Source organism: Zea mays, chromosome 4, assembly GCF_902167145.1.
Source record: "Zea mays cultivar B73 chromosome 4, Zm-B73-REFERENCE-NAM-5.0, whole genome shotgun sequence".
NCBI classification, from domain to species: domain Eukaryota; kingdom Viridiplantae; phylum Streptophyta; class Magnoliopsida; order Poales; family Poaceae; genus Zea; species Zea mays.
Window position 1 is genome coordinate 189,054,353 of NC_050099.1, and position 24,788 is coordinate 189,079,140.

The window sequence follows — 24,788 nt, forward strand, 5'->3', positions numbered from 1 at the left end:
AACTAACGGCTCTCAAGTAGAGCAAGTTTATCTTGATGAGATAGGTGATGAAGAGGCTCCGTGCATCGCGCTAAGGAACATGTCCATTGGGGATGTGTGTCCTAAGGAATCCGAAGAGCCTCCAAATGCACAAGATCAACCGTCCTCCTCCATGCAAGCATCTCCACCAACTCAAAATGAGGAAGAGGCTCAAGTTGATGAAGAAGAAGATCAATCAAATGAACCACCTCAAGATAACATCATAGATCAAGGGGGAGATGCAAATAATCAAGACAAGGAGGATGAAGAGCAAAGGCCGCCACACCCAAGAGTCCACCAAGCAATCCAACGAGATCACCCCGTCGACACCATCCTCGGCGACATTCATAAGGGGGTAACTACTAGATCTCGTGTTGCACATTTTTGTGAGCATTACTCGTTTGTTTCCTCTATTGAGCCTCACAAGGTAGAGGAAGCACTTCAAGATTCGGATTGGGTGGTGGCGATGCAAGAGGAGCTCAACAACTTCACTAGGAATGAGGTATGGCATTTAGTTCCACGTCCTAACCAAAATGTTGTAGGAACCAAATGGGTCTTCCACAACAAGCAAGATGAGCATGGTGTGGTGACAAGGAACAAAGCTCGACTTGTGGCCAAGGGATACTCCCAAGTCGAAGGTTTGGATTTCGGTGAAACCTATGCACCCGTAGCTAGGCTTGAGTCAATTCGCATATTATTAGCCTATGCTACTTACCATGGCTTTAAGCTTTATCAAATGGACGTGAAAAGTGCTTTCCTCAATGGACCAATCAAGGAAGAGGTCTATGTTGAGCAACCTCCCGGCTTTGAAGACAGTGAGTATCCTAACCATGTCTATAAGCTCTCTAAGGCGCTTTATGGGCTCAAGCAAGCCCCAAGAGCATGGTATGAATGCCTTAGAGATTTCCTTATTGCTAATGGTTTCAAAGTCGGAAAGGCCGATCCTACACTCTTTACTAAAACTCTTGAAAATGACTTGTTTGTATGCCAAATTTATGTTGATGATATTATATTTGGGTCTACTAACGAGTCTACATGTGAAGAGTTTAGTAGGATCATGACACAAAAATTCGAGATGTCTATGATGGGGGAGTTGAAGTATTTTCTAGGATTCCAAGTGAAGCAACTCCAAGAAGGCACCTTCCTAAGCCAAACGAAGTACACTCAAGATATTCTAAGCAAGTTTGGAATGAAGGATGCCAAACCCATCAAGACACCCATGGGAACTAATGGGCATCTCGACCTCGACACGGAAGGTAAGTCCGTGGATCAAAAGGTATATCGGTCGATGATAGGTTCTTTACTCTATTTATGTGCATCTCGACCAGAAATTATGCTTTCCGTTTGCATGTGTGCAAGATTCCAATCCGACCCTAAGGAATCCCACCTTACGGCCGTAAAACGAATCTTGAGATATTTGGCTTATACTCCTAAGTTTGGGCTTTGGTACCCTCGGGGATCCACATTTGATTTAATTGGTTATTCAGATGCCGATTGGGCGGGGTGCAAAATCAATAGGAAGAGCACATCGGGGACTTGCCAGTTCTTGGGAAGATCCTTGGTGTCTTGGGCTTCAAAGAAGCAAAATTCGGTCGCTCTTTCCACCGCCGAAGCCGAGTACATTGCCGCAGGACATTGTTGCGCGCAATTGCTTTGGATGAGGCAAACCCTGCGGGACTACGGTTACAAATTAACTAAAGTCCCTTAGCTATGTGATAATGAGAGTGCAATCAAAATGGCCGACAATCCCGTCGAGCATAGCCGCACTAAGCACATAGCCATTCGGTGTCACTTTCTTAGGGATCACCAACAAAAGGGAGATATCGAGATTTCTTACATTAACACCAAAGATCAATTAGCCGATATCTTTACCAAACCTCTTGATGAACAAACTTTTACCAAACTTAGGCATGAGCTCAATATTCTTGATTCACGCAATTTCTTTTGCTAGATTGCACACATAGCTCATTTATATACCTTTGATCATATCTCTTTCATGTGCTATGACTAATGTGTTTTCAAGCCTATCTCAAACCAAGTCATAGGTATATTGAAAGGAAATTGGAGTCTTCGGCGAAGACAAAGGCTTCCACTCCGTAACTCATCCTTCGCCGCCACTCCGCGTTTCTCTCCATCTTTAGGGGGAGAATTCCAAGCAAAAGGACTTTGTCTTTGGGGGAGAGAGTAAGAGCCCAAAGCAAAAGGATCAAACTTCGTCTTTGGTATAATCTTAACTCATTTATTTCATGACCAAAGGGGAAGATAGCACTTCGAGGGCTTTAATGATTCCGTTTTTGGCGATTCATGCCAAAAAGGGGGAGAAATGAGCCCAAAGCAAAAGGACCGCACCACCACCTATTTCAATTTCAAAAACTTAGTGTTGAATATTTTCAATTGGTATCCTATTGTGCTCAAAAAGGGGAGAAAAATAGTATTTCAAAAGTATATATCAAAACCCTCTTGAACACTAAGAGGAGGATCTCTTTTAAGGGGAGTTTTGTTCAGTCAAAGGAAAAGCATTTGAAACAGAGTAAGAAAATTTCAAATCTTGAAAATGCTTTGCAAAACTCTTATTCACTACCTTTGACTATTTGCAAAAGAATTTTGAAAAGGATTTACAAAAGAGTTTGCAAAAACAAAACATGTGGTGCAAACGTGGTCCAAAATGTTATATAAGAAAGAAACAATCCATGCATATCTTGTAAGTATTTATATTGGCTCAATTCCAAGCAACCTTTACACTTACATTATGCAAACTAGTTCAATTATGCACTTCTATATTTGCTTTGGTTTGTGTTGGCATCAATCACCAAAAAGGGGGAGATTGAAAGGGAATTAGGCTTACACCTAGTCCCTAATTAATTTTGGTGGTTGAATTGCCCAACACAAATTTATTGGACTAACTAGTTTGCCCAAGTGTATAGATTATACAGGTGTAAAAGGTTCACACTCAGCCAATAAAAAGACCAAGTTTTGGATTCAACAAAGGAGCATAGTGGGAACCGAAGGCCCTCTGGTCTGAGAGCACCGGACTGTCCGGTGTACACCGGACAGTGTCCGGTGGACCAGAGGACTCCAGCTCAAACTCGCCACCTTCGGGAATTTCTAGGGGGGCTCGCGCTATAATTCACCGGACTGTCCGGTGTACACCGGACAGTGTCCGGTGCGCCAAGGAGGAGCGGCCTCAGGAACTCGCCAGCTTCGGGAAACGCCAACGGCTAGTCCGCTAAAATTCACCGGACTGTCCGGTGTGCACCGGACTGTCCGGTGCGACTCCGGAGCAACGGCTATCTCCGCGCCAACGGCTCTCTGCCGCGCATTTAATGCGCGCTCTGTGCGCGCAGAGGTCAGGCGCGCCCATACTGGCACACCGGACAGTAAACAGTACGTGTCCGGTGTGCACCGGACACCCAGGCGGGCCCACAAGACAGAAGCTCCAACGGTCAGAATCCAACGGCAGTGATGACGTGGCAGGGGCACCGGACTGTCCGGTGTGCACCGGACTGTCCGGTGCGCCATCGAACAGACAGCCTCCCAACGGCCACATTTGGTGGTTGGGGCTATAAATACCCCAACCACCCCACCATTCATTGCATCCAAGTTTTCCACTTCCCAACTACTACAAGAGCTCTAGCATTCAATTCTAGACACACCAAAGAGATCAAATCCTCTCCAAATTCCACACAACGCCATAGTGACTAGAGAGAGTGATTTGCTTGTGTTCTTTCGAGCTCTTGCGCTTGGATTGCTTTCTTCTTTCTTGATTCTTTCTTTGCGATCAAACTCACTTGTAATTGAGGCAAGAGACACCAAACTTGTGGTGGTCCTTGTGGGAACTTTGTGTTCCAAGTGATTGAGAAGAGAAAGCTCACTCGATCCGTGGATCGTTTGAGAGAGGGAAGGGTTGAAAGAGACCCGGCCTTTGTGGCCTCCTCAACGGGGAGTAGGTTTGCGAGAACCGAACCTCGGTAAAACAAATCCGCGTGTCTCACTTGTTTATTTGCTTGCGATTTGTTTTGCGCCCTCTCTCGCGGACTTATTTCTTTATTACTAACGCTAACCCGGCTTGTAGTTGTGTTTATATTTGTAAATTTCAGTTTCGCCCTATTCACCCCCCCCCCCTCTAGGCGACTTTCATTGTCCTTCCGGAAGATAGCCTCGACCGCCTCCTGGCCAGAGGCGAACTTGGTGGCGATGTCCATCAGCTCGCTCGCCCTGGTGGGGGTCTTGCGACCCAGCTTGCTCACCAGGTCGCGGCAGGTGGTGTCGGCGAGGAACGCGCCGATGACATCTGAATCGGTGATGTTGGGCAGCTCGGTGCGCTGCTTCGAGAATCGCCGAATGTAGTCCCGGAGAGACTCTCCCAGCTGCTGTCGGCAGCTTCGGAGGTCCCAGGAGTTTCCAGGGCGCGCGTACGTGCCCTGGAAATTGCCGGCGAAGGCCTGGACCAGGTCGTCCCAGTTGGAGATCTGCCCCGGAGGCAGGTGCTCCAACCAGACGCGAGCGGTGTCGGAGAGGAACAGGGAGAAGTTGCGGATGATGAGGTTGTCATTGTCCGTTCCACCCAGTTGGCAGGCCAGACGGTAGTCCGCGAGCCATAGTTCCGGTCTCGTCTCCCCCGAGTACTTTGTGATAGTAGTCGGGGGTCGGAACCGGGTTGGGAACAGCGCCCGTCGTATGGCGCGGCTGAAAGCCTGCGGACCGGGTGGTTCGGGCGAGGGACTCTGATCCTCCCCGCTGTCGTAGCGCCCCCCACGCCTGGGGTGATAGCCTCAGCGCACCCTCTCGTCGAGGTGGGCCTGACGGTCGTGGTGATGGTGCTCGCTGCCGAGGCGACCCGGGGCCGCAGGCGCTGTGTTGCGCGTGCGCCTGGTGTGAACCGAGGCTTCCCGCATGAATCGGGAAGTCGTGGCGCGATGTTCCGAGGGGTACCCCTGCCTTCGGGAGGCGGAGCTTTCGGCCCATCGGACCGCGGCGCCCTCCAGGAGATTCTTGAGCTCTCCCTGGATTCGCCGTCCCTCGGTGGTTGATGGCTCCGGCATCGCGCGGAGAAGCATTGCTGCTGCAGCCAGGTTCTGGCCGACTCCACTAGAAGCGGGCGGCGGCCTCATCCTGACATCGTCGACGATGCGGTGCTGGAAGCCCTGGGGTAGATGACGCATTTCCCCGGCCGGAGGTTGGCCCGCCCATTCCTGCCCGACGTCCCGGCGGATCGGCTCAAGTGCTCCTGCTCCCTCGTCGAGCCTGGCCGGCACCCCGCAGATTTGCTCGAGCTGTGGGTCATGACCCCCCGCCTGAACGGGGACCACAACTAGCTCCCGTAGGATGTCAACGCGAGGCACCGGCCTAGGAAGATCACCGTCCTCCGGCATACCAAGATGGTCGCCTTCGGAGGGACCCCCTAGATCGACGTGGAAACATCCGCGGCTTGGGCCGCAGTCCTCGTCGCCAAGGCTGCGGCTACCGTTGGAACAGTCGGAAAGGCAGTAGTCGCATGCGGTCATGAAGTCCCGCATGGCACTGGGGTTGCCAAGTCCGGAGAAATCCCAACAGAAGTCAGGCACGTCGTCTTCCTCGGACCTAGAGGGCCCGTAGGTCGAGACGTCCTTCAGCCGGTCCCAAGGTGACCGCATACGAAACCCCAGAGGGTTTGGACTCGCCTCTACGAGGGCGCCCACCAAAGCGAGGTCGCTTGGCGGGTCGAGGCTGAATCCAGGGGGCGTGAGATGAGAATCGGTCGGTACCTCTTGGTCGACGGGCGGTGATGAAGTCACGTCAGGGACTGACTGCACCGTCGTCTCTGGTACGAGGGTGACGCCCAGCAAGCCTTTCGCGAGCGTGCTGGCGTCGTCCATTTGCTTGGAATTGGCGCGTTGCGGGGAGACGACGCTTGTCTTCGTATCAAACGCGAGGTCGATGCCCGGCGCACCCCCCGTTGGGGTGCTGGCGCTGTCGACTCGCTCGACGACCGACGAGGCGCTGCCTCCTGCATGGCCTTGGTTGCCCTGCCTCCTCCTCCGTCGGCGGGGGAGAGGACGGGGTGAGCTTGAATGTTGTTCTTCCACCATGCGGGGAAGACGTCGTCGATTCCGCCGCCGGCGGGCGGGCTGTCGGCCGCCATTGCTGTTGTCGCACGGCAGGGGAAGGAGTATCATGTCGTAGCCGCCGTCGAGGGACATGAACTCAAGACTCCCAAAACGGAGCACCGTCCCGGGCTAGAGAGGTTGCTGGAGACTGCCCATCTAGAGCTTGACGGGAAGCTGTTCGTCAACACGCAGCAGGCCCCTACCTGGCGCGCCAACTGTTGGCGTTTCGAGACCGGGGGGTCCCTGGGCCGACGAGTGAAATGTCGTTGCGTGCCCCAGCCCAGATGGGTCGGCGCGAGGCCAAGCGCGAAGGGGGGAGAAAGATGGCCGGAGACGGGCGTGAACGAGGTGGAAATCCCGCGGCCTTCGTGTTCGTCCCGCGCCCAGGTCGGGTGCGCTTGCAGTAGGGGGTTACAAGCGTCCACGCGGGAGAGGGAGCGAGCGGCCTCACGCGAGCGCCTGTCTCGTCCTCATCCCCGCGCGGCCAACGCTCTGTAAGAGGGCCCTGGTCCTTCCATTTATAGGCGTAAGGAGAGGATCCAGGTGTACAATTGGGGTGTAGCGGAGTGCTAACGTGTCTAGCGGAGGAGAGCTAGCGCCCTAAGTACATGCCATCGTGGCAGCCGGAGAGGTTTTGGCACCCGGTTCGTATGGTGTCGTGGCCGTCGGAGGAGCGCTAGAGCCTGGTGGAGGGACAACTGTCGGGGCTGTTGAGTCCTTGCTGACGTCCTCTTGCTTCCGTAAGGGGGCTGAGAGCCGCCGTCGTCAGGGAGCGTGCGGGGCGCCATCATTGCCTATCTGGTGGAGCGAGCCAGATGGGACACCGGTCTTGTTCCCCGTAGCCTGAGTCAGCTTGGGGTAGGGTGATGATGGCGCCTCCTGTCGACGTGGTCGGTCCGCGCCCTAGGTTGGGCGATGTGGAAGCTCCTCCGAAGTCGAGGTCGAGTCTGTCTTCCGTGGCCGTGGTCGAGTCCGAGCCCCTGGGTCGGGCGAGGCGGAGACCGTCGGCTGAGGCCAGGGCTGAATCCGAGCCCTGGGGTCGGGCGAAGCGGAGTTCATCATCTTCCGGGGCTGAGCCCTAGTCCGAGCCCTGGGTCGAGCGGAGCGGAGTTCGCCGTCTTCCGGGGCTTAGCCCGAGTCCGAGCCCTGGGTCGGGCGGAGCGGAGTTCGCCGTCTTCCGGGGCTTAGCCCGAGTCCGAGCCCTGGGTCGGGCGGAGTGGAGTTCGCCGTCTTCCGGGGCTTAGCCCGAGTCCGAGCCCTGGGTCCGTCTTCCGGGGCTTAGCCCGAGTCCGAGCCCTGGGTCGGGCGGAGCGGAGTTCGCCGTCTTTCGGGGCTTAGCCCGAGTCCGAGCCCTGGGTCGGGCGGAGCGGAGCTTCCTATGGTGCCTGAGGCTGGGCCTAACTGCCTGTCAGCCTCACTCTGTCAAGTGGCACTGCAGTCGGAGCGGCGCAGGCGGCGCTGTCTTTCTGTCAGGCCGGTCAGTGGAGCGGCGAAGTGACGGTGGTCACTTCGGCTCTGTCGACTGAAGGGCGCGCGTCAGGATAAAGGTGTCAGGCCACCTTTGCATTAAATGCTCCTGCGATTTGGTCGGTCGGCACAGCGATTTAGTCAGGGTTGCTTCTTGGCGAAGACAGGGCCTCGGGTGAGCCGGAAATATGTTCGTCGCTGGAGGGGGGCCTCGGGCGAGACGGAGATCCTCCGGGGTCGGCTGCCCTTGTCCGAGGCTAGGCTCGGGTGAGGCGTGATCGAGTCCCTCGAATGGACCGATCCCTGACTTAATCGCACCCATCAGGCCTTTGCAGCTTTGTGCTGATGGGGGTTACCAGCTGAGAATTAGGAGTCTTGAGGGTACCCCTAATTATGGTCCCCGACACAATGGACAGACCGAGTCTAGTAATAGGACATTGATTAATTTGATAAAAAAGAAGATATCTGATAATCCTAAAAATTGGCATAAGATTTTGTCTGAAGCTTTATGGGCTCATAGGATATCTAAACATAGGGCTACTAAAGTGTCTCCTTTTGAGCTTGTCTATGGGCAGAAAGCAGTGTTGCCTGTGGAAATAAGTTTGAATGCTGTCAGGTTCGCCAGACAAAATGATCTAACTGCTACTGATTATTATGATTCAATGATGGATAATATTGATGAGGTGACCGACAAGAGGATGATAGCTTTGGGAGCAATAGAAAAGGACAAGATCATGGTAGCCAGTGCCTACAACAAGAAGGTCAAAGCAAAATCATTTCAAGTAGGGGACCTGGTGTGGAAGACTATCCTGCCTCTAAGGAATAAACACCGGAGGTTCGGGAAATGGTCGCCAAGCTGGGAGGGTCCTTATAAAGTAAAACATGTGATGTCTGGCAACGCCTATTTGCTACAAACATTACAAGGCAAGGATTTGCCTAAGTCTTTGAATGGGCGTTTCCTCAAACAGTACCATCCTAGTATGTGGCAAGATGCCTAAGAGAACCGATGTAATCACATCGAGTTAGTTGCTTTTGGTTTGCTCAGCTCCACCAAAAGGCAGGGGGACATATGTTGAGCACCGTTTTGAGCCTTGCGGACGGTCCGGCCCTAAGGCCGGACGATCCGCGGTCCAGACAGTCCGCGCATGCGCAGAACAGTTTAGTGTTCCGAGTTTTGTGCTATGTTTGTTGGCTAGATTTGCGGAATTAGCTCGGAATCCAGTCGTGTAAAGGGTCCAGCCCCCCTCCTCTATAAAAAGAGAGGTCTACGACCGATTTGTAATCATCAATCGAATCAAACACTTCTATTTCGCCTTTTATCCTAGGAGTAGTTCTAGTCTAGTTTAGGTTTAGCCTCTCAATCCCCAAATTCTCCGCCTCTCCTCGACTCTACGTCGATTAGAGGAGTCTAGGTCGGCCTGCCCGAGCCTAGACAACTCCTAGGATCTCTCCTCCCCGACGGGTCCCTCCCGGGAGCGAGATCTAGGCGCCGCCGGCGATCTTCCGCCGCCCCTGCGCACGCGCTGACCGTCCGGCCCTAGGGCGTGGACCGTCCGGCCGTCAGGCAGGGAACCCGAGCTCCTGCACCAGGTCGCGGACCGTCCGGCCCTGTGCCGCGGACCGTCCGCGCCTGACCAGAGAACACCGCCGCCTCACGCCAGGTCGCGGACCGTCCGGCCCTGTGCCGCGGACCGTCCGCGCCTGACCAGAGAGCACCGCCGCCGATTCTTTTTGAGTATTTGGCGCTGCGAAAAGGCGTCAACACCCATCTTTTCGCAAACGGCTGGAGGTTAAAATACTAGAGAACAATACTCTGGTAAAATCGAATAGTCACAGTTGTTGAATTTTTGCAGTTTGTCACTATTTCTGAGCCGGTGAATGCTATTGCGTTTGGGTCTACTATGGTGTTTGGCTGATCCAGTATTGTGCAAGTGAATCATCATCGGACGTTGCAAATTTGCGACGACGTGATGTGATGATGACTTTTAACCACGGGATCTGGGCAAAGAGAGGAGGATATGACATAAAATGGGCTAGGGCCCATAGAGAACGGGAAACTAACAGGTCCAAACGGCCCATTATTAGCCTAGGCAGGCAGAGCAGCAGAGGAGATTCCTTTCCCTTTCCGTTAGCAGGATAGAGAGGGAGAGGAGCAGAAGATAGCAGAGGGCCAGAGGCGCAGAAGGCAGTCGCGGACAGGAGGAAGAGGAAGAAGAAGCGGCAGCGAGCGAGGATGCCGTGCCTGAACGTGTCGACCAACGTGAACCTGGAGGGGGTGGACACCTCCGCCATCCTCGCCGAAGCCTCCAAGTCCGTCGCCAACATCATCGGCAAGCCCGAGGCCGTAAGCCTCCGCCTTCCACGACCCCTTCCCCCGGACTTCTCTCTTCCCCGCTGGTTCCTTTTATCTTGTTGCTTGTGTAGGCTCTTGTAGACTGTGGGTCTATTTGGTTGGTGGAGATTATGCTTCCTTTTTTTAGTTGGCACTTGACAATCTGTTAGGGTTTTGAGCAGGATGTGCATCGCTCCACGACACCTTTCTGCACGTTATCAATCAATTGATCGTGTCTGTTGATGTTAGTTTAAAGAGAATTCGTGTGAATCAGTAAATCTCCCAATATTTCTAGTCTTCTGTAAATACTGCAATGAGGATTTTTTTACCTCTATAAGCTGTACACATGTTTTGGTAAAATACTGCAACGGGGATTTTTACCTACAATCCCTAACCCCTTGTTAATATTCACATGGCACAGCCTACAGTCCCTAGAATGGGACCGCAGTTTCCTGCATATAGAGGCTGTTTATTTCAGCGTTTACAGCCCGCCATCCATTCACAGCGTTGCTGTTGCCCGTCCTCGACCAAACAGCACCATAGTAGCCATTGCTTAAACTGAGTTCATATCTTCGTATATAACTAAACTGTAATTTTTTTTCATTTTAATAGTTTCAGCGTTGAGGAAGACAATTAGATAACTCAAAGTATGAGACTGCATCCCTATTGTCTATATAGAACTGATATACTGACCATTGCAACCATGCAGTACAAGAAATGCCAAACCATTTACCTACCATCTACACTATCCTGACAATTTGCTCAGTCATTGATGAAAATTTATGTTCACAGTTTTTCTGGACTAGATTTCTATCAGCCAGCAACCCCTAGTGCATAACATTCTTCAGCGCTAATATCAAGTAGGCTGTTAAATATGTAGACCATAGGCTGCATGTGCTTTTCCTTTATGTTACCTTAGTACTACATCCATCAATTTTACATATAGATCAAATTTGGCTGCTCATGTTCGTCGGTACTTTGTGTTAGTGTTCCGCAGGCAGCTGCTTAGCTATGTAGTTCAGTACCCAAATTTTCATGCCCCGTACTAGAGGTCACATGTTTTCATCTTCTGTTACCTGTGTAGCCCATTTAGTGTTAGTCAGGTAGCTGCTTTGCTACTACCAAGTACAAAAGAAATTCGTGGAATCATGGTACCGATGAACACTGTTTGAATTCCTGGTTGTTGACCTGTGGTGCTAGGCCAAAATTACTGCACATGAGCTTTTATTGTTTCCCCTGATCTTGACCTATTTGGGTAAAGCAGTTTCTCTTTGAGTACTATCCTCTTGAGGAACTAACTTGAACGGTTATCCTCCCACAGTACGTGATGGTTGTTCTCAAGGGTTCGGTGCCTATGGCATTTGGAGGTACCCAGGAGCCAGCAGCTTACGGTGAGCTGGTTTCCATCGGAGGCCTGAACCCTGATGTGAACAAGAAGCTTAGTGCTGGCATCGCTTCTATCCTGGAGTCAAAGCTGTCTGTTCCCAAGTCACGCTTCTACCTCAAGTTCTATGACTCGAAGGTAAGCGCAGCCAGTATTTCTTGTTCGAGTGATCTCGCTCATTTTGAACCTTCCCCCAATGTTCTCATATTAATTTTGCTGTTTGTTAGGCTCATCCTGCACAAGAAAATGCTCAATGTTTGCATGCTTTGCATCAAGAGTAGATCATGTAAATAACCACCTGTTGTTTCATCCCATCTTCTTAGTTTTTCATCTTTCTTGCCTACCTAGATGGTGCTAGCTAGGTATTCTCAGTGTCATGCTATTCGTCAGCACTCACTGATACATTAATTCTGTGATTGATGATGCAGCGCTCGGACTTCGGTTGGAACGGCTCCACCTTCTAGACTTGAGGTCTGCAGCTGAAATAAAAGAAATTCGTGGAATCATGGTACCTAATGCCCATGGCTATTGCCTATTAAGGACAATGTCATAAGATGTGTCTTAATCGGTGCTGAACTGAGAAACAGTAACTGTTGTCGTGGAACTGGAAGTGGGGTGCTGGCGTGTCAGAGTGCTTGCTTCCTACCTAGCATAGCATGCCTGTGCTATCTTGTTATTGGTATTGGCTTGATATCAGTCTATATTATCATTTATTATGGTTGGTCCTTCGGGTTTGGTAACTGTATCTTCAAACCGTGTGTTCTCTGTTAACCTAGCGGAAATCTGCCAAAGCTAGTGTTGTTTTTACTATAGGCTTACAGTTACAGGGGATATTGGCTGCTAACTGAAATTCCTCTTCATAGCCACACTGTTTGTTGTTTCAAACAAATTTGCTGGCCTAGTAGTAGTGGAATGCATTCAAGGAATGATGCAAGGGGAGGAACCGAGGTAGGTTTGGCCACATTCAAGGAATGATGCAAGAACTTTGTTGGTGTGCTGGATGTGGATGTTTCTTCTCCTAGATCCAAATTGCAAGAACTTTGCAGACCTGCTAGCTGTAGGTAGTGACATTAGACCTGCACCTACTCTTGTTGGCTTGGTTGCTGCCTAACCTGGAAAAGGAGTGCTCCCCAGCATCCTGGCCTTCTGCTTCTTGTTGATTGAATTGAATTTCTTCCCGTGCATGACACCAAAAATAACATTGCATCTCTACCTAACCATTGCTTTTTAGTCTAAAAAAACCCACAACAGTGCTGAAATTGTTCACATATCCCATATCAAACTGTATGCATTTTTTGTATAAAAAAACTATACGTACTCAAATATAACCGACGAATTTTGTACACAATTTGCTCTCGTTCTTTTCTGCTGTCACAATTATTATAAGCCGGTTGTAGTTCTGAGTCTAATGAGGAACTCTTGCAGGAACCAACAAAAAAAAACTGATTTTAGTGCTGGTTTTTTTTTTTGGCAAGAAGAAAACGTGCACCGTGGTGAACCGTTGACCGCTGTGTCGGTGCGGTGCGGACCTCCATTTCTCTATTAATTCGCGTCGCGCGGATCTCTCTCTCTCCGCGTCGTCCAGGTCCTCCTCAGATCCGCCAAACCCGCCGAGACAGAGAGATCGCCATGGCCGCGGCATCGCCTCCGCTCCTCCCCACCACGGTCGTCCCGGCGGCCGCAGCACCCCCGACACCCGCGCCCACGGCCATATCCTCCGCGGACGCCACCGACACCAACCCAGCGGCGATCCGGGCCTTCCTCTCCCGCCTCCTCGACACCACCCGGCGCGCGCTGTCGGGCGCCCGCCCCTGGTCCGAGCTCGCGGACCGCTCGGCTCTCTCCCGCCCGGAGTCCCTCGCCGAGGCCACGTCCCGCTTGCGCAAGAACCTGGCCTACTTCCGCGTCAACTACGCCGCCGTGGCCGCGCTGTGCCTCGCCGCGGCGCTCCTGGCGCACCCCTTCTCCCTGGCCGCGCTGCTGGCGCTGCTCGCCGCCTGGTGCCTCCTCTACGTGCTCCGCCCCGCCGACGCGCCCCCCGTCTCCGCGTTCGGCCGCACCTTCTCCGACCGCGAGGTGCTCGGAGGCCTCGCCGCCGCCTCCGCGTTCGTCGTCTTCCTCACGTCGGTGGGCTCGCTCATCTTCTCCGCGCTCGCGCTGGGGACCGCCATCGTCTGCGCGCACGGCGCGTGCCGCGTGCCCGAGGACCTCTTCCTCGACGATGTTGACCAGGCTGCCGGCGGCACCGGCAACCCGCTGCTGTCGCTCATCGCCTCCGCCACCGGAGGCCGCGTCTGATCATGAGTCTGTAATAGATGCTATGCTTGAGGTCACTGCCATTTTCTTGATCGATTATTTTCGCGGAACTATTTATGCAGCTCAAAAATTATACTACTATATATAGCTACGGAAAGCAACAAATCAAACCATATACTGGAGTTTGTTTATGTATCATCGAGCAGAAATATATTCTTGTTATTCGTAGCATTATATTTGTATTTTATTACACGTTTTGATAATAATCAGTAAACATCCCGGAATTCGGCTTCAGCTCACACATGTAAAACATAGAAAACGTTTGTGTGCATTTGGTCTTTGGCTTTGTTGCCAAAAGATAATAGTATGCCACCTTATATGTGCAAAAAAAGGAGGTTTCTGGAAGCAAATTATTGCAACGGGAGAAAAGGGAGTACGTTAAGCTAGAGCATGTCTTGTGCATGGAGAAAGGTAGAGCATGTCTTGCATATGCAAAAAGGTCAAAAAACAAAAACAAAAAAAATATTGTCTTGTATATGCAAAAAGCTAGAGCGTGTCTTGTAAATGGAACAAGGTGAGTATGTCTTGTATATGCAAAAAGGTTTAAAAACAAAAGGAATTGTCTTGTATATGCAAAAAGATTAAAAATAACAATTATCTTGTATATGCAAAAAAGATTAAAAATAACAATTATCTTGTATATGCAAAAAGCTATAGTATGCATTATATATGCAAAAATGTTTACAAACAAAAATAATTGTTTTGTATACACAAAAAAAATTGTATATGTAAAAAAGTTTTAAAAAGGGATTGGACTTGCAATTGTTATTTACCCTTCTCTTTTTAACTTTGTGATTTTACCCCTCCGTTTTAACAAACCCCTCCCTTTCAAAGTCGTTAGTGAATACCAGAATCAGTGATTAAAAAATAAAAAAATAGGAAAAGAAATGGGTGGAAGGTCTGAACTATCCTCCTATTCTATATGGGCGCAACCCTAACATAGATAAAATCATAATAAAATAAGGGATAAAATCATAATAAATTGTATGGACATTTTTGTCTTTTTGCATCTGTTAACTGTATCGTTTTCTGATGTGTTGCCTTTCCTGTTCATGTTGCAGTTAAAATTTCCCTTCCCTATGCTTTACCAGACCTAACTTCATATTGGGATTTGCATCTGTTGCTGCATCTGCTTTGAGTTTTCCATGTCTTTTTCTCATGCAAAATGAATTCAGTTGTGCATCAAAAGATCATAATCGGATTCAGATAGTGAGGATCAACGAGAAAGGAAGGGACAGGCGCCATCGTCTGTAAACTGGAGTTTGTTTATTCCCATGTATCATCGAGCAGAAATATATTCTTGTTATTCGTAGCATTATATTTGTATTTTTATTACCCCTTGTGATAATAATCAGTAAACATCCCGGAATTCGGCTTCAGCTCACACATGTAAAACATAGAAAACGTTTGTGTGCATTTGGTCTTTGGCTTTGTTGCCAAAAGATAATAGTATGCCTTATATGTGCAAGAAAAAGGGAGGTTTCTGGAAGCATAATAATGCAACAGAAAAGGGAGTTAAGCTAGAGCATGTCTTGTATATGGAAAAAGGCAGAGTATGTCTTGCATATGCAAAAAGGTCAAACAAAAATATTGTCTTGTATATGCAAAAAGCTAGAGCATGTCTTGTAAATGAAAAAAAAGGTGAGTATGTGTTGTATATGCAAAAAGGTTTTCAAACAAAAATAATTATCTTGTATATGCAAAAAGATTAAAAATAACAATTATCTTGTATATGCAAAAAGCTATAATATGCATTGTATATGCAAAAACGTTTACAAACAAAAAATAATTGTTTTGTATACACAAAAATTAAAAACAAAACAAAAAAATCTGTATATGTAAAAAAGTTTTAAAAAAAACTTCAACGTCGTTAGTGAATACCAGAATCAGTGATTAAAATAAAAAAAATATGAAAAGAAATGGGTGGAAGGTTTGAACTATCCTCCTATTCTATATGGGCGCAACCCCAACAGAGATAAAATCACAATTAGATAATAAAATGAGGGATAAAATTATAATAAATTGCATGGACATTTTTGTCTTTTCGCATCTGTTAACTGCATGTAATGACGCAAGGGTACGACAACACTTGGTCTTCTGATGTGTTGATGATGAGGATCAACAAGAAAGGAAGGGACAGGCGAAGAAACGCAAGGCAATGGTTAGAGATTCCCGTGCACAATTTGTCAATCCTAGCAGTGATGCTCTAACCGTTGCTCATGCGCTGTGGTTGTTTGAATTGTCAGAAAATACAGTGGAATTCTGTGGAGTGAATTCACTTCATCTGAAAACGATGGAAGAGATGTCAAAATTGAGGAAACAACTTCTTCGATTAATATTTCACCACAGTCAGTCCTGTGAGGAATTTTCTTGGAAATTCGGGGGGGGGGGGGGGGGGGGGGGGGGGGCTTAATGTTGTTGAAGAGGCTTGGAGGAGTTAAGCTGACAAAAAGCCAATGCAGTTCCATGAAGAGGAAATTCTACTGGAAGGGATTATGTGCTGGATGGGCTGAATAGGGCTGCAAAGAGGATTAATACCTTCTCTGCATCATCAAGAGATGCGAGAAAGGTTCGAGCTGTTCGTTACCAATCCTGTGCTCTCAGTGATACAATATATCTCCACTGATCTTCTTCCGTTGCCCAAATTGCACCAGACTTTGTAGTTTATTACTCAGAGCTACTAGTTAGTAAAAACAGACCATACATGCTGGCTTTTGAAATATGCTAGTTCTCTCTGCACCATTGGAAGATCGAGAAAGGTATCATTACTACCGGACTACCCTAATCAAGGGTCACTTGTTTGAAGCATATTGTAGTGCAATTGCTTTATGGTGATGGTCAGATGGCTTCAGTGAGGTATGATTAATCAAACATTGCCCAGAGCTGTTGCGCAACTGATGTCTGTACTAACATCTAGCAATGCTAAAATCTGAAAGTATGGATAGGTAGTGCATCTCTCATATTCATCTTGTGGCCTAAGCATTTTCGATTGAAATGTACAACTTTTTTTTTGTTTTTGAACTTTCAACTTTTAGTATTGCAACCATTCAGCATGTCAGCTGGTATTGATTTAAGTGCAACATTGTGGATCCTAGATGGCCAACAGGAGCAATATTGATCATTCCAACTGCTCTCTCTCCATTTTATTATGAAAAAAACTCATTTGGTTCATTTTGAAAATTACAGTACGTGTAAGTATCTACCATATATTTCTGTAGTTTTATAAATCATGGGGTTCTAAAAGGTTCCTGGTTCACTTCTGCTCGCTCGATGCCGTGTAATAATCCAAAGCCAAAACTTGCAATACGTTGTCTAGCAACCGTTGCGGTTCCCGAGAGAGGAGCACGGAAGTGGCCAGGTGGGCCTGCGGACCGAGACATTCCCCGACCCAGCCCAACCCTGGGAGTGGATCATTGGGCCAGTCCAAGAGCGCTCTTGGCCTGGTTCGGAACTAGCCGTTGAAGAACAAATAATTAAAACCACCCGTCGTCCGTGAGTGCTGACCGCTGAGACTGACAGTGCCTCCCTTTTCTGCTCTTCACTTGCTACTAGCCGTTGGCGCCCATTCCTTCACCTCCCCGGCTCCCTCCTTCATCTTCTTCGCAAAGGCACACTTAGCTCTACTCTCACTGCGTGCAAGCAGCAATCTCTACTGCTCCCCTTCCTCTCACTCTCTCCATCGCCGCCTAGCTCATTAGCTAAGCTTTGCGCTTCCATTTCACCCCCACCATGCCGCCGCCGCCACGGAGGCTTCCACCGCGCCTCGCCCACCGCCGCTGTGGCATCGCCGCCGCGTCCACGCTCCTGTTCCTCCTCCTGCTGCTCTCCGCTCCTCCTACCATCGCCCAGCACCACCGCCACCACGCCACGGGCGACGGCGTGGTGATCAGCCAGGCCGACTACCAGGGCCTGCAAGCCATCAAGCACGACCTCTCGGACCCCTACGGCTTCCTGCGCTCCTGGAACGACAGCGGGCTCGCCGCCTGCTCGGGCGCGTGGGCGGGCGTCAAGTGCGTCCTAGGCAGCGTCGTGGCCATCACGCTCCCCTGGCGCGGCCTCGGCGGCATGCTCTCCGCGCGCGGCCTCGGCCAGCTCGTCCGCCTCCGCCGCCTCAGCCTCCACGACAACGCCATCGCGGGCCCCGTCCCGTCCTCGCTCGGCTTCCTGCCGGACCTCCGCGGCGTCTACCTCTTCAACAACCGCTTCTCCGGGACCCTCCCCGCCTCCATCGGAGGGTGCGTCGCCCTGCAGGCCTTCGACGCCAGCAACAACCGCCTCACGGGCGCGGTCCCCGCCGCCGTCGCCAACTCCACCAGGCTCATGCGCCTCAACCTCAGCCGGAACGCGCTCTCCGACGCAGTACCCGTCGAGGTCGTCGCCTCCGCCTCGCTCATGTTCCTCGACCTCTCCTACAACAACCTCTCGGGCCCCATCCCCGACGCCTTCGCCGGCTCCTACAGCTCGCCTTCGAAGCTGCGCCTCAACAGGGACGCCATCACCGGGAGCTACCAGCTCGTCTTCCTCAGCCTCGCGCACAACTCCCTCGACGGGCCCATCCCGGAGTCCCTCACCAAGCTCACCAAGCTGCAGCAGCTCCACCTCTCCGCCAACAGCCTCAACGGCACCATCCCGGCGCAGCTCGCCGCGCTACCGGACCTCAAGGCGCTGGACCTCTCCGGGAACGCGCTGGCCGGCGAGATCCCGCCCGGGCTCGACAACCTCACCGCCACGCTCCAGTCCTTCAACGTGTCCTACAACAACCTCTCCGGCGCGGCGCCGCCGTCGCTGGCGCGCAAGTTCGGGGAGCCCGCGTTCACCGGGAACGTCCTCCTCTGCGGCTACTCTGCTTCCACGCCCTGCCCGGCGTCCCCGTCCCCCGCGCCGGCGTCGCCCGCGCAGGAGCCGCCGCGCGGAGGCCGCAAGTTCAGCAGGAAGGCGCTCGTGCTCATCGTCGCCGGGGTCGTCGTCGGCGTCCTCGTCCTGCTGCTCCTCTGCTGCCTCCTGCTCTGTTTCCTGAGCAGGAACAAGAGGTCTCCCAGCGGTACTGCTGGAACACGGAGCGGGAAGCAGGCGGCCAAGGAGACCGGTGGTGCTGGCGCCGCCGCCGCGGCGGCCGGGCGTGGCGAGAAGCCCGGGTCCGGCGCGGCGGAGGTGGAGTCCGGTGGCGATGTGGGCGGCAAGCTGGTGCACTTTGATGGGCCGCTGGCGTTCACGGCCGACGACCTGCTGTGCGCCACTGCCGAGATCATGGGGAAGAGCACCTACGGCACGGTGTACAAGGCCACGCTGGAGGACGGCAGCCTGGTGGCCGTCAAGCGGCTCCGGGAGAAGATCACCAAGGGGCACAAGGAGTTCGAGGCCGAGGCGGCGGTGCTGGGACGGATCCGCCACCCCAACCTGCTGGCGCTCAGGGCATACTACCTGGGACCCAAAGGGGAGAAGCTACTCGTCTTCGATTACATGCCCAACGGCAGCCTCCACTCGTTCTTGCACGGTCAGATTTCTGCTCTGATACTCCGTTCATTGTTCAGTACTACAGTTCATTTCTGAATTCTGAAATGCAGATGCTGTCAACAGTTGTAGCTTGTGTTATCTAGTATGTTTCAGCAAATGCTTGGTCTGAACATCTACAGATTCAGTCATTGGAAGACTGATGCAACTGTCATTATGATGCATGCATTGAATTTTCTTTTTGATTAAGCTAAAAGACCGAAGTGAAAACAAACACATCACCTCGTGCATTTTTGGGCCAAACAATCTAAGTACATTTTATGATTTGCTGTGGAGGAATGAAGTAAGGAGCTACAATTCATCGTCTCAACATTCAGTGTCAAACTCTGTTTTATCACTTGAAGTATGTTGAGTTTTTTTTTCTTCAGCCTGAAAATCATCAGCATTCAGTATCAAACTATGCAATAACTGTGGACTGAAACTTTGAAGTTGTGTTGAAAGCACGTTTTCCTACAATTTTGCCACCCGATCAATTTAGACATTCTTGTTTGAAAACAGAACAGCTACTCAGCATCATTTCAATTTAGACATTCTGAAAGCTTAATGTGCACTTTTGACACTGTTTAGCATCTAAACTTGATGTCTGTTAACAATGATCAGCTCGCGCTCCCAACACGCCGGTGGACTGGGCGACGCGGATGACGATCGCCAAGGGCACGGCGCGTGGCTTGGCCTACCTCCACGACGACATGAGCATCGTGCACGGCAACCTGACGGCCAGCAACGTGCTCCTGGACGAGCAGCACAGCCCCAGGATCTCCGACTTCGGGCTGTCGCGGCTGATGACGACGGCGGCAAACTCAAACGTGCTGGCGGCGGCGGGCGCGCTGGGGTACCGCGCGCCGGAGCTGTCGAAGCTGAAGAAGGCGAGCGGCAAGACGGACGTGTACAGCCTAGGCGTCATCATCCTGGAGCTGCTGACGGGCAAGTCCCCCGCGGACAGCACCAACGGCATGGACCTGCCGCAGTGGGTGGCGTCCATCGTGAAGGAGGAGTGGACCAGCGAGGTGTTCGACCTGGAGCTGGTGCGCGACGCCGCCGCGGGGACGGCCGCGGACGAGCAGCTCATGGACACGCTGAAGCTCGCGCTGCACTGCGTCGACCCGGCGCCGGCGGTCAGGCCCGAGGCGCACGAGGTGCTGCGGCAGCTCGAGCAGATCAGGCCTGGTGGCAGCGAGGGCGGCGCTGGGCCAAGCGAAGAAGGTGGTGGTGGCGCCGCCGCCGCCCATGTGCCGGCGGCTTCTGCTTCTGCGGGAGACGACGACGAGTAGCAAGCAAGCAGCGCCAGACAGGAATTTACCAGACAGAAAAAGAAGCAATGGAGAAATTAAGAGAGATAATATATGTAGGAATTCTTTCATTTGTTTGTTTCACTGGACGGATCGGATTGATCATTTTCTTGCGTTCCTAGGTAATTTCCAGTTTGTATAGGCAAATATTATTTGCTCTAGAATCATCGCTGTAGTGCCCTACGACGGATGGAAGAGAGGAGAATACTCCTAGTATTAATAATGCATTGTTATTATTTTTTCTATTTGATTTACTCCTAGTATACAGCACGAGTAGCTGATCTGTTTCTGCTGTAGAGCAATCAGCAGTAGCCTGAATTCACGGATTGGCAATTTGGCAAGGGAAAAGGCAATTTGCCAACTGAATACGCATGCAAACATTTCACTGCAACAAGCTGAGGGAACTAAGGAGACAATTTGCCAGCATGAAGAAGCAGTTGGACTGAAAATGACCATCCCTGTACTTGTAAGCACACTGCTGCAACGTAATCGGAGTGGCAAAACGCACCTAGCACTAGTCAACTGAAGAAGCTTGTCCAATAGGGCAATGCGTGCAAAGGACCCTTTTTTATTTTATTTTCATGACTGGTTAGACTGGCATGCCTGAAACCAGCATGACTACCAAACATCCCAACCAGGCAACCACTGTGTGTTGGACCATTAGCAGCAGGCATTTTATAGTTGTTGTGCTTGTGCAATCCCTTCATGTAAAGACGAGGCGTTGACTAATGTCTACCTGTAACACCCGGTTTTAAAGGACAAAGCCGGGTGCATCTCATACATGCGCCAAGAAGACAACATATATAATAACAGAGTGTATAGAGATAAATGTCATAAATCATCAGAGTATTTATTACATAGCGGAAGACTTATTACAAAATAAGAGATAAATATAAAACGAACTAAGGATCGTCGGCGCCAATGTCGACTGGAAACGCCACCTAGATCAGATCGAACTCCTCAGTGTTAGGCAGCTCCTCCTGAACCACCTGCTCTTCTCCTGTGGGGGGGGGGGGGGGGTGTGAGACAGCAAGGGTGAGCTCACACATGATCATCGCTCAACAAGTTGTGGGGAATAATGTGACATGAACTCACCAAAGGTGGGAGCTCATGTGAAGTGTAAGGCTGATCAATGATAGGGGTTAAAGCTGAGCATTGCTTTTAAGTAGTTGGTCAAAATTTTATTAGCAGTTACTAAGTGTAAGTAAATACCAAACCTTAAGTAAAGTAATAGAACAAAATTAATAATAAACCCATGCAATGCAAATGACAAAATTGAATTTAAGTTCCATAATTTAAACATCAGAGAGTCCTGAGCTGCTCATGACCGTGAGCTCGGCTAGTATACCAGTTTTACACTCTGCAGAGGTTGTACCCTTTACCCACAAGTCATGTTACCCATCTGCCAAGGGGTCATGAATCCCATACACCTCTACCTAGGAAGCGCGGCAGGGCAACACTACGAGGCCTTTACAAAGTTTCACTAGCTTCCGAAAACCCGCTACAGTTTATGGGAAGATCCAGTACAGGGTTCCTGGCTGACCGCCATCGCAGCAAAATCAACCAGGGACCTCCCCGCACTGACCTCTCCCCTACTGCCCTTGCCCCTTTCGGGTAAGGTAGTCTTCCACTAGCTTTCCTAGTTAATCAGCCAAGGGCGTCCCATTAAACCCTTGTGGTGGCACGTGGTTCTCAAGTTAAGCTCTATGTTCCAATTAACATTAATGAACTTGACATGAACATAAACAGAATAACAACAAGAATTGGAACATAGAGGTAATAAATGATTATCCCAAAACCATGTAAAGCAATAGCAAACTACCCAAGTGATTCAGGGGTGAACAAGGTAATGAGATAAACAATCTAGGGTAACCTATTGGGTCCCATCAAAATTAACCTATGCATGGATAAGTGATATTAAAGAACATTATTGGGTAAAAAGTGGTCAAGGGCACAACTTGCCTTCAATGAGCTCCTGCTCAGCTACTACAATCTGCTGCTCACCAGGATCCTCAGCAACGGGCTCTTCTACTCGCCACAATACAAACAAGCACAGGATATAGGGAAAATTAACATTACACCAAGCATGTAAACAAAATACACAGAGATATTCTACATATTAAAATAAAATCCTAGGAACAGGAATCATAATTTTCTGAGTTATAGATTTTAAGTTAAGCATTTTCAAAGGTTTTATGTGCTTTAAATAGGATTATGTGATAAATAAATTTCTTTACTGTTTTCATGACATAACAGAGGCTCTAGGTGATAGAGAATTAAATTACAAAATTTTAGGAACTGGAATGGACTAATTTGGACTAAATATGAATTTTCTATGAATTTCACAAGTTATAGGGTTTATTTTCATATTAAAAATCAAATTTCCAATTCATTTAATCCAATTTAATCAGCTCTGGACCGGGGGCACTATTTCCAGAGAACACAGGGGGCTCGGGGTAAGTCGCCCAAGACACAGAGAACAGTCCCCAACGGACGGCGGGTTGATTTTAATAAAACCGAGGGTCTCTTTTATAACTTTGACCCGCGAAGGGGGTATCGGTGAATCTGAGCCGTTCGATCAAATCTGCGCGCACAGGATTAGATCCCATACGCACCGAACCGGTATGCAGTGAGGACCGCGCGATCGACTATCTACGGCCTAGATTTAATACGACGAAGGGTTATGGGATAACCCAATCGCGACCGTCGATCCAAACGCTTGCGGCCCAGATCCAATGCCCAACACGGCCACACTAAGGCTCACTCGGAGCCGTTCATCAATAGATGGACGCTCACGACTTTCCCCCCCAAACACCAGTAGCTGAGCGCGGCGGCGCCCAAGCTACACGGCGGCGCATCACCGGCGGCGGACCCAATTCCTCCCCTCCGGTGCACCGCCCCCACTCCCGATACCCGCAAAAATGAAATTGGCACGACGGCGGACATGGAATGGAGGTGCATACCGACAGTTGAAGGGTGAATTACCCTGTCCACGGCGTGGCGGAGATGGCACACGACGGTGAGGAATCCCGGGGTCTCCGTCGACCAATCGTGCACGTCGAGGCCACCGACACCTTCCTCGCGGTCCGTGGAGACTCCTAGACACGACGTTAGGGCAGCGGCAACGAGGAGCACGAGGTTTGCCGACCCGGCCCTCACTCCCAGCCCGCGGCGGCTCTCAACCTCACTCGAATTCCCCCCTTCTCTGTGCGATTCACGGCGGTGCAAGCGGATGAGGAGGGAAGGAAGGAGCAGGGGAGTTCGCCTACTTATCCCCGTGGACCCAGCTCGGGCTGGAAGGAGGTCGCCCGCGATTCACGGCAACGGCGACGAGTACCCCGCGCGGTCTGTTAAGGCGAAGAAGAACGGCTGACACGGGAGGTCGGGTTGTCAGCGACCGCGCGCGAATACCCGTTGCAACAGACTCCGCGAGAAAAGGGGAAACCCCGACCGGCGGGTCCCACATGCCGGCGCCGAAGACCGACCGGCGGGCCCCAGTTGACAGCGAGCCATCACGAGACTTGCGCGGGAACGGTGCGGGCTGGCGCGGTGAAGGTGGGCCGAATTCGGTACAGTCGGCCCAGGTAAGCTCTTTTCCCTTTTCTATTTACTCTTTTCTTGTTTTCTTTTGTTCTTAACTATTTTGAATTCAAATTTGAATTTTTGAATACAAATTTCAACATTGTGTCAAGTGTACAAATTCAAGCTTTGAGTGGATGACCAATATATTTTTATTTACTTATTTTTATCCCCAAAATTCTTATTTTCTTCTCTTTTCCTAGATTCTACAATTTCTTTTAGGATTTAATTTTCCCTTTTTGGTCTTTAATATTTTCTTGTTACAAAATGCACACCACAAATAAAATATTCAGCATGATGCAAGGATTTAGTAGCATATCTTCTTATGAATTGTTTTTGGGCATGGTGTTCACATATGATGATGCACAAAGATCAAATTCACATAAAGAGAAACTGTTTTCTCTATTGGTAGTTATATTATTTTTTTTTCTAGCTATTTACAAGTAGGTGTTACAAATCCTACCCCCCTTAAAAATAATCTCGTCCTCGAGATTTAGGAAGAACTAGAGAAAAGGTGGGGAAAATCTATGCGAAGCTCTTCTTCTCTTTCCCAAGTTGCTTCATCTTCACCATGGTGACTCCATTGGACTTTGCACATCTTTATCACCTTATTTCTCGTAACCCGAGTCAATGTATCCAAAATCTTGATCGGGTACTCCGTGTAAGTCAAATCATCCTGAACACTGAGCTCTTCCATTGGTAACTGTTCCTCGGGAACACGGAGACACTTCTTGAGTTGAGATACGTGAAACACATTATGCACATCTGATAGACTAGCAGGTAACTCGAGTTGGTATGCCATCTCC

The 24,788-nt window shown here is 50.2% G+C and overlaps 3 protein-coding genes across 3 annotated transcripts; all 3 read left to right on the top strand.

Moving 5' to 3' along the window:
- Positions 1-9,680: 9,680 nt before the first annotated feature.
- LOC100284350 (uncharacterized) lies at positions 9,681-12,000 on the top strand. The gene is made up of 4 exons (NM_001157245.1): positions 9,681-9,915; positions 11,225-11,425; positions 11,515-11,573; positions 11,716-12,000. Exons 1-3 carry the CDS (start codon positions 9,805-9,807, stop codon positions 11,566-11,568), a joined length of 366 nt encoding a protein of 121 aa, NP_001150717.1. The 5' UTR covers positions 9,681-9,804; the 3' UTR covers positions 11,569-11,573; positions 11,716-12,000.
- An 857-nt stretch (positions 12,001-12,857) lies between these two features.
- On the top strand, positions 12,858-13,774 carry LOC100285355 (prenylated Rab receptor 2). The gene has a single exon (NM_001158247.1). The coding sequence runs from the start codon at positions 12,917-12,919 to the stop codon at positions 13,583-13,585; it is 669 nt and encodes a 222-aa protein (NP_001151719.1). The 5' UTR covers positions 12,858-12,916; the 3' UTR covers positions 13,586-13,774.
- A 3,446-nt stretch (positions 13,775-17,220) lies between these two features.
- LOC100281413 (brassinosteroid LRR receptor kinase) lies at positions 17,221-20,647 on the top strand. Its single transcript, NM_001154331.1, has 2 exons — positions 17,221-19,097; positions 19,715-20,647. Exons 1-2 carry the CDS (start codon positions 17,333-17,335, stop codon positions 20,383-20,385), a joined length of 2,436 nt encoding a protein of 811 aa, NP_001147803.1. The 5' UTR covers positions 17,221-17,332; the 3' UTR covers positions 20,386-20,647.
- The last annotated feature ends 4,141 nt before the right edge of the window (positions 20,648-24,788 follow it).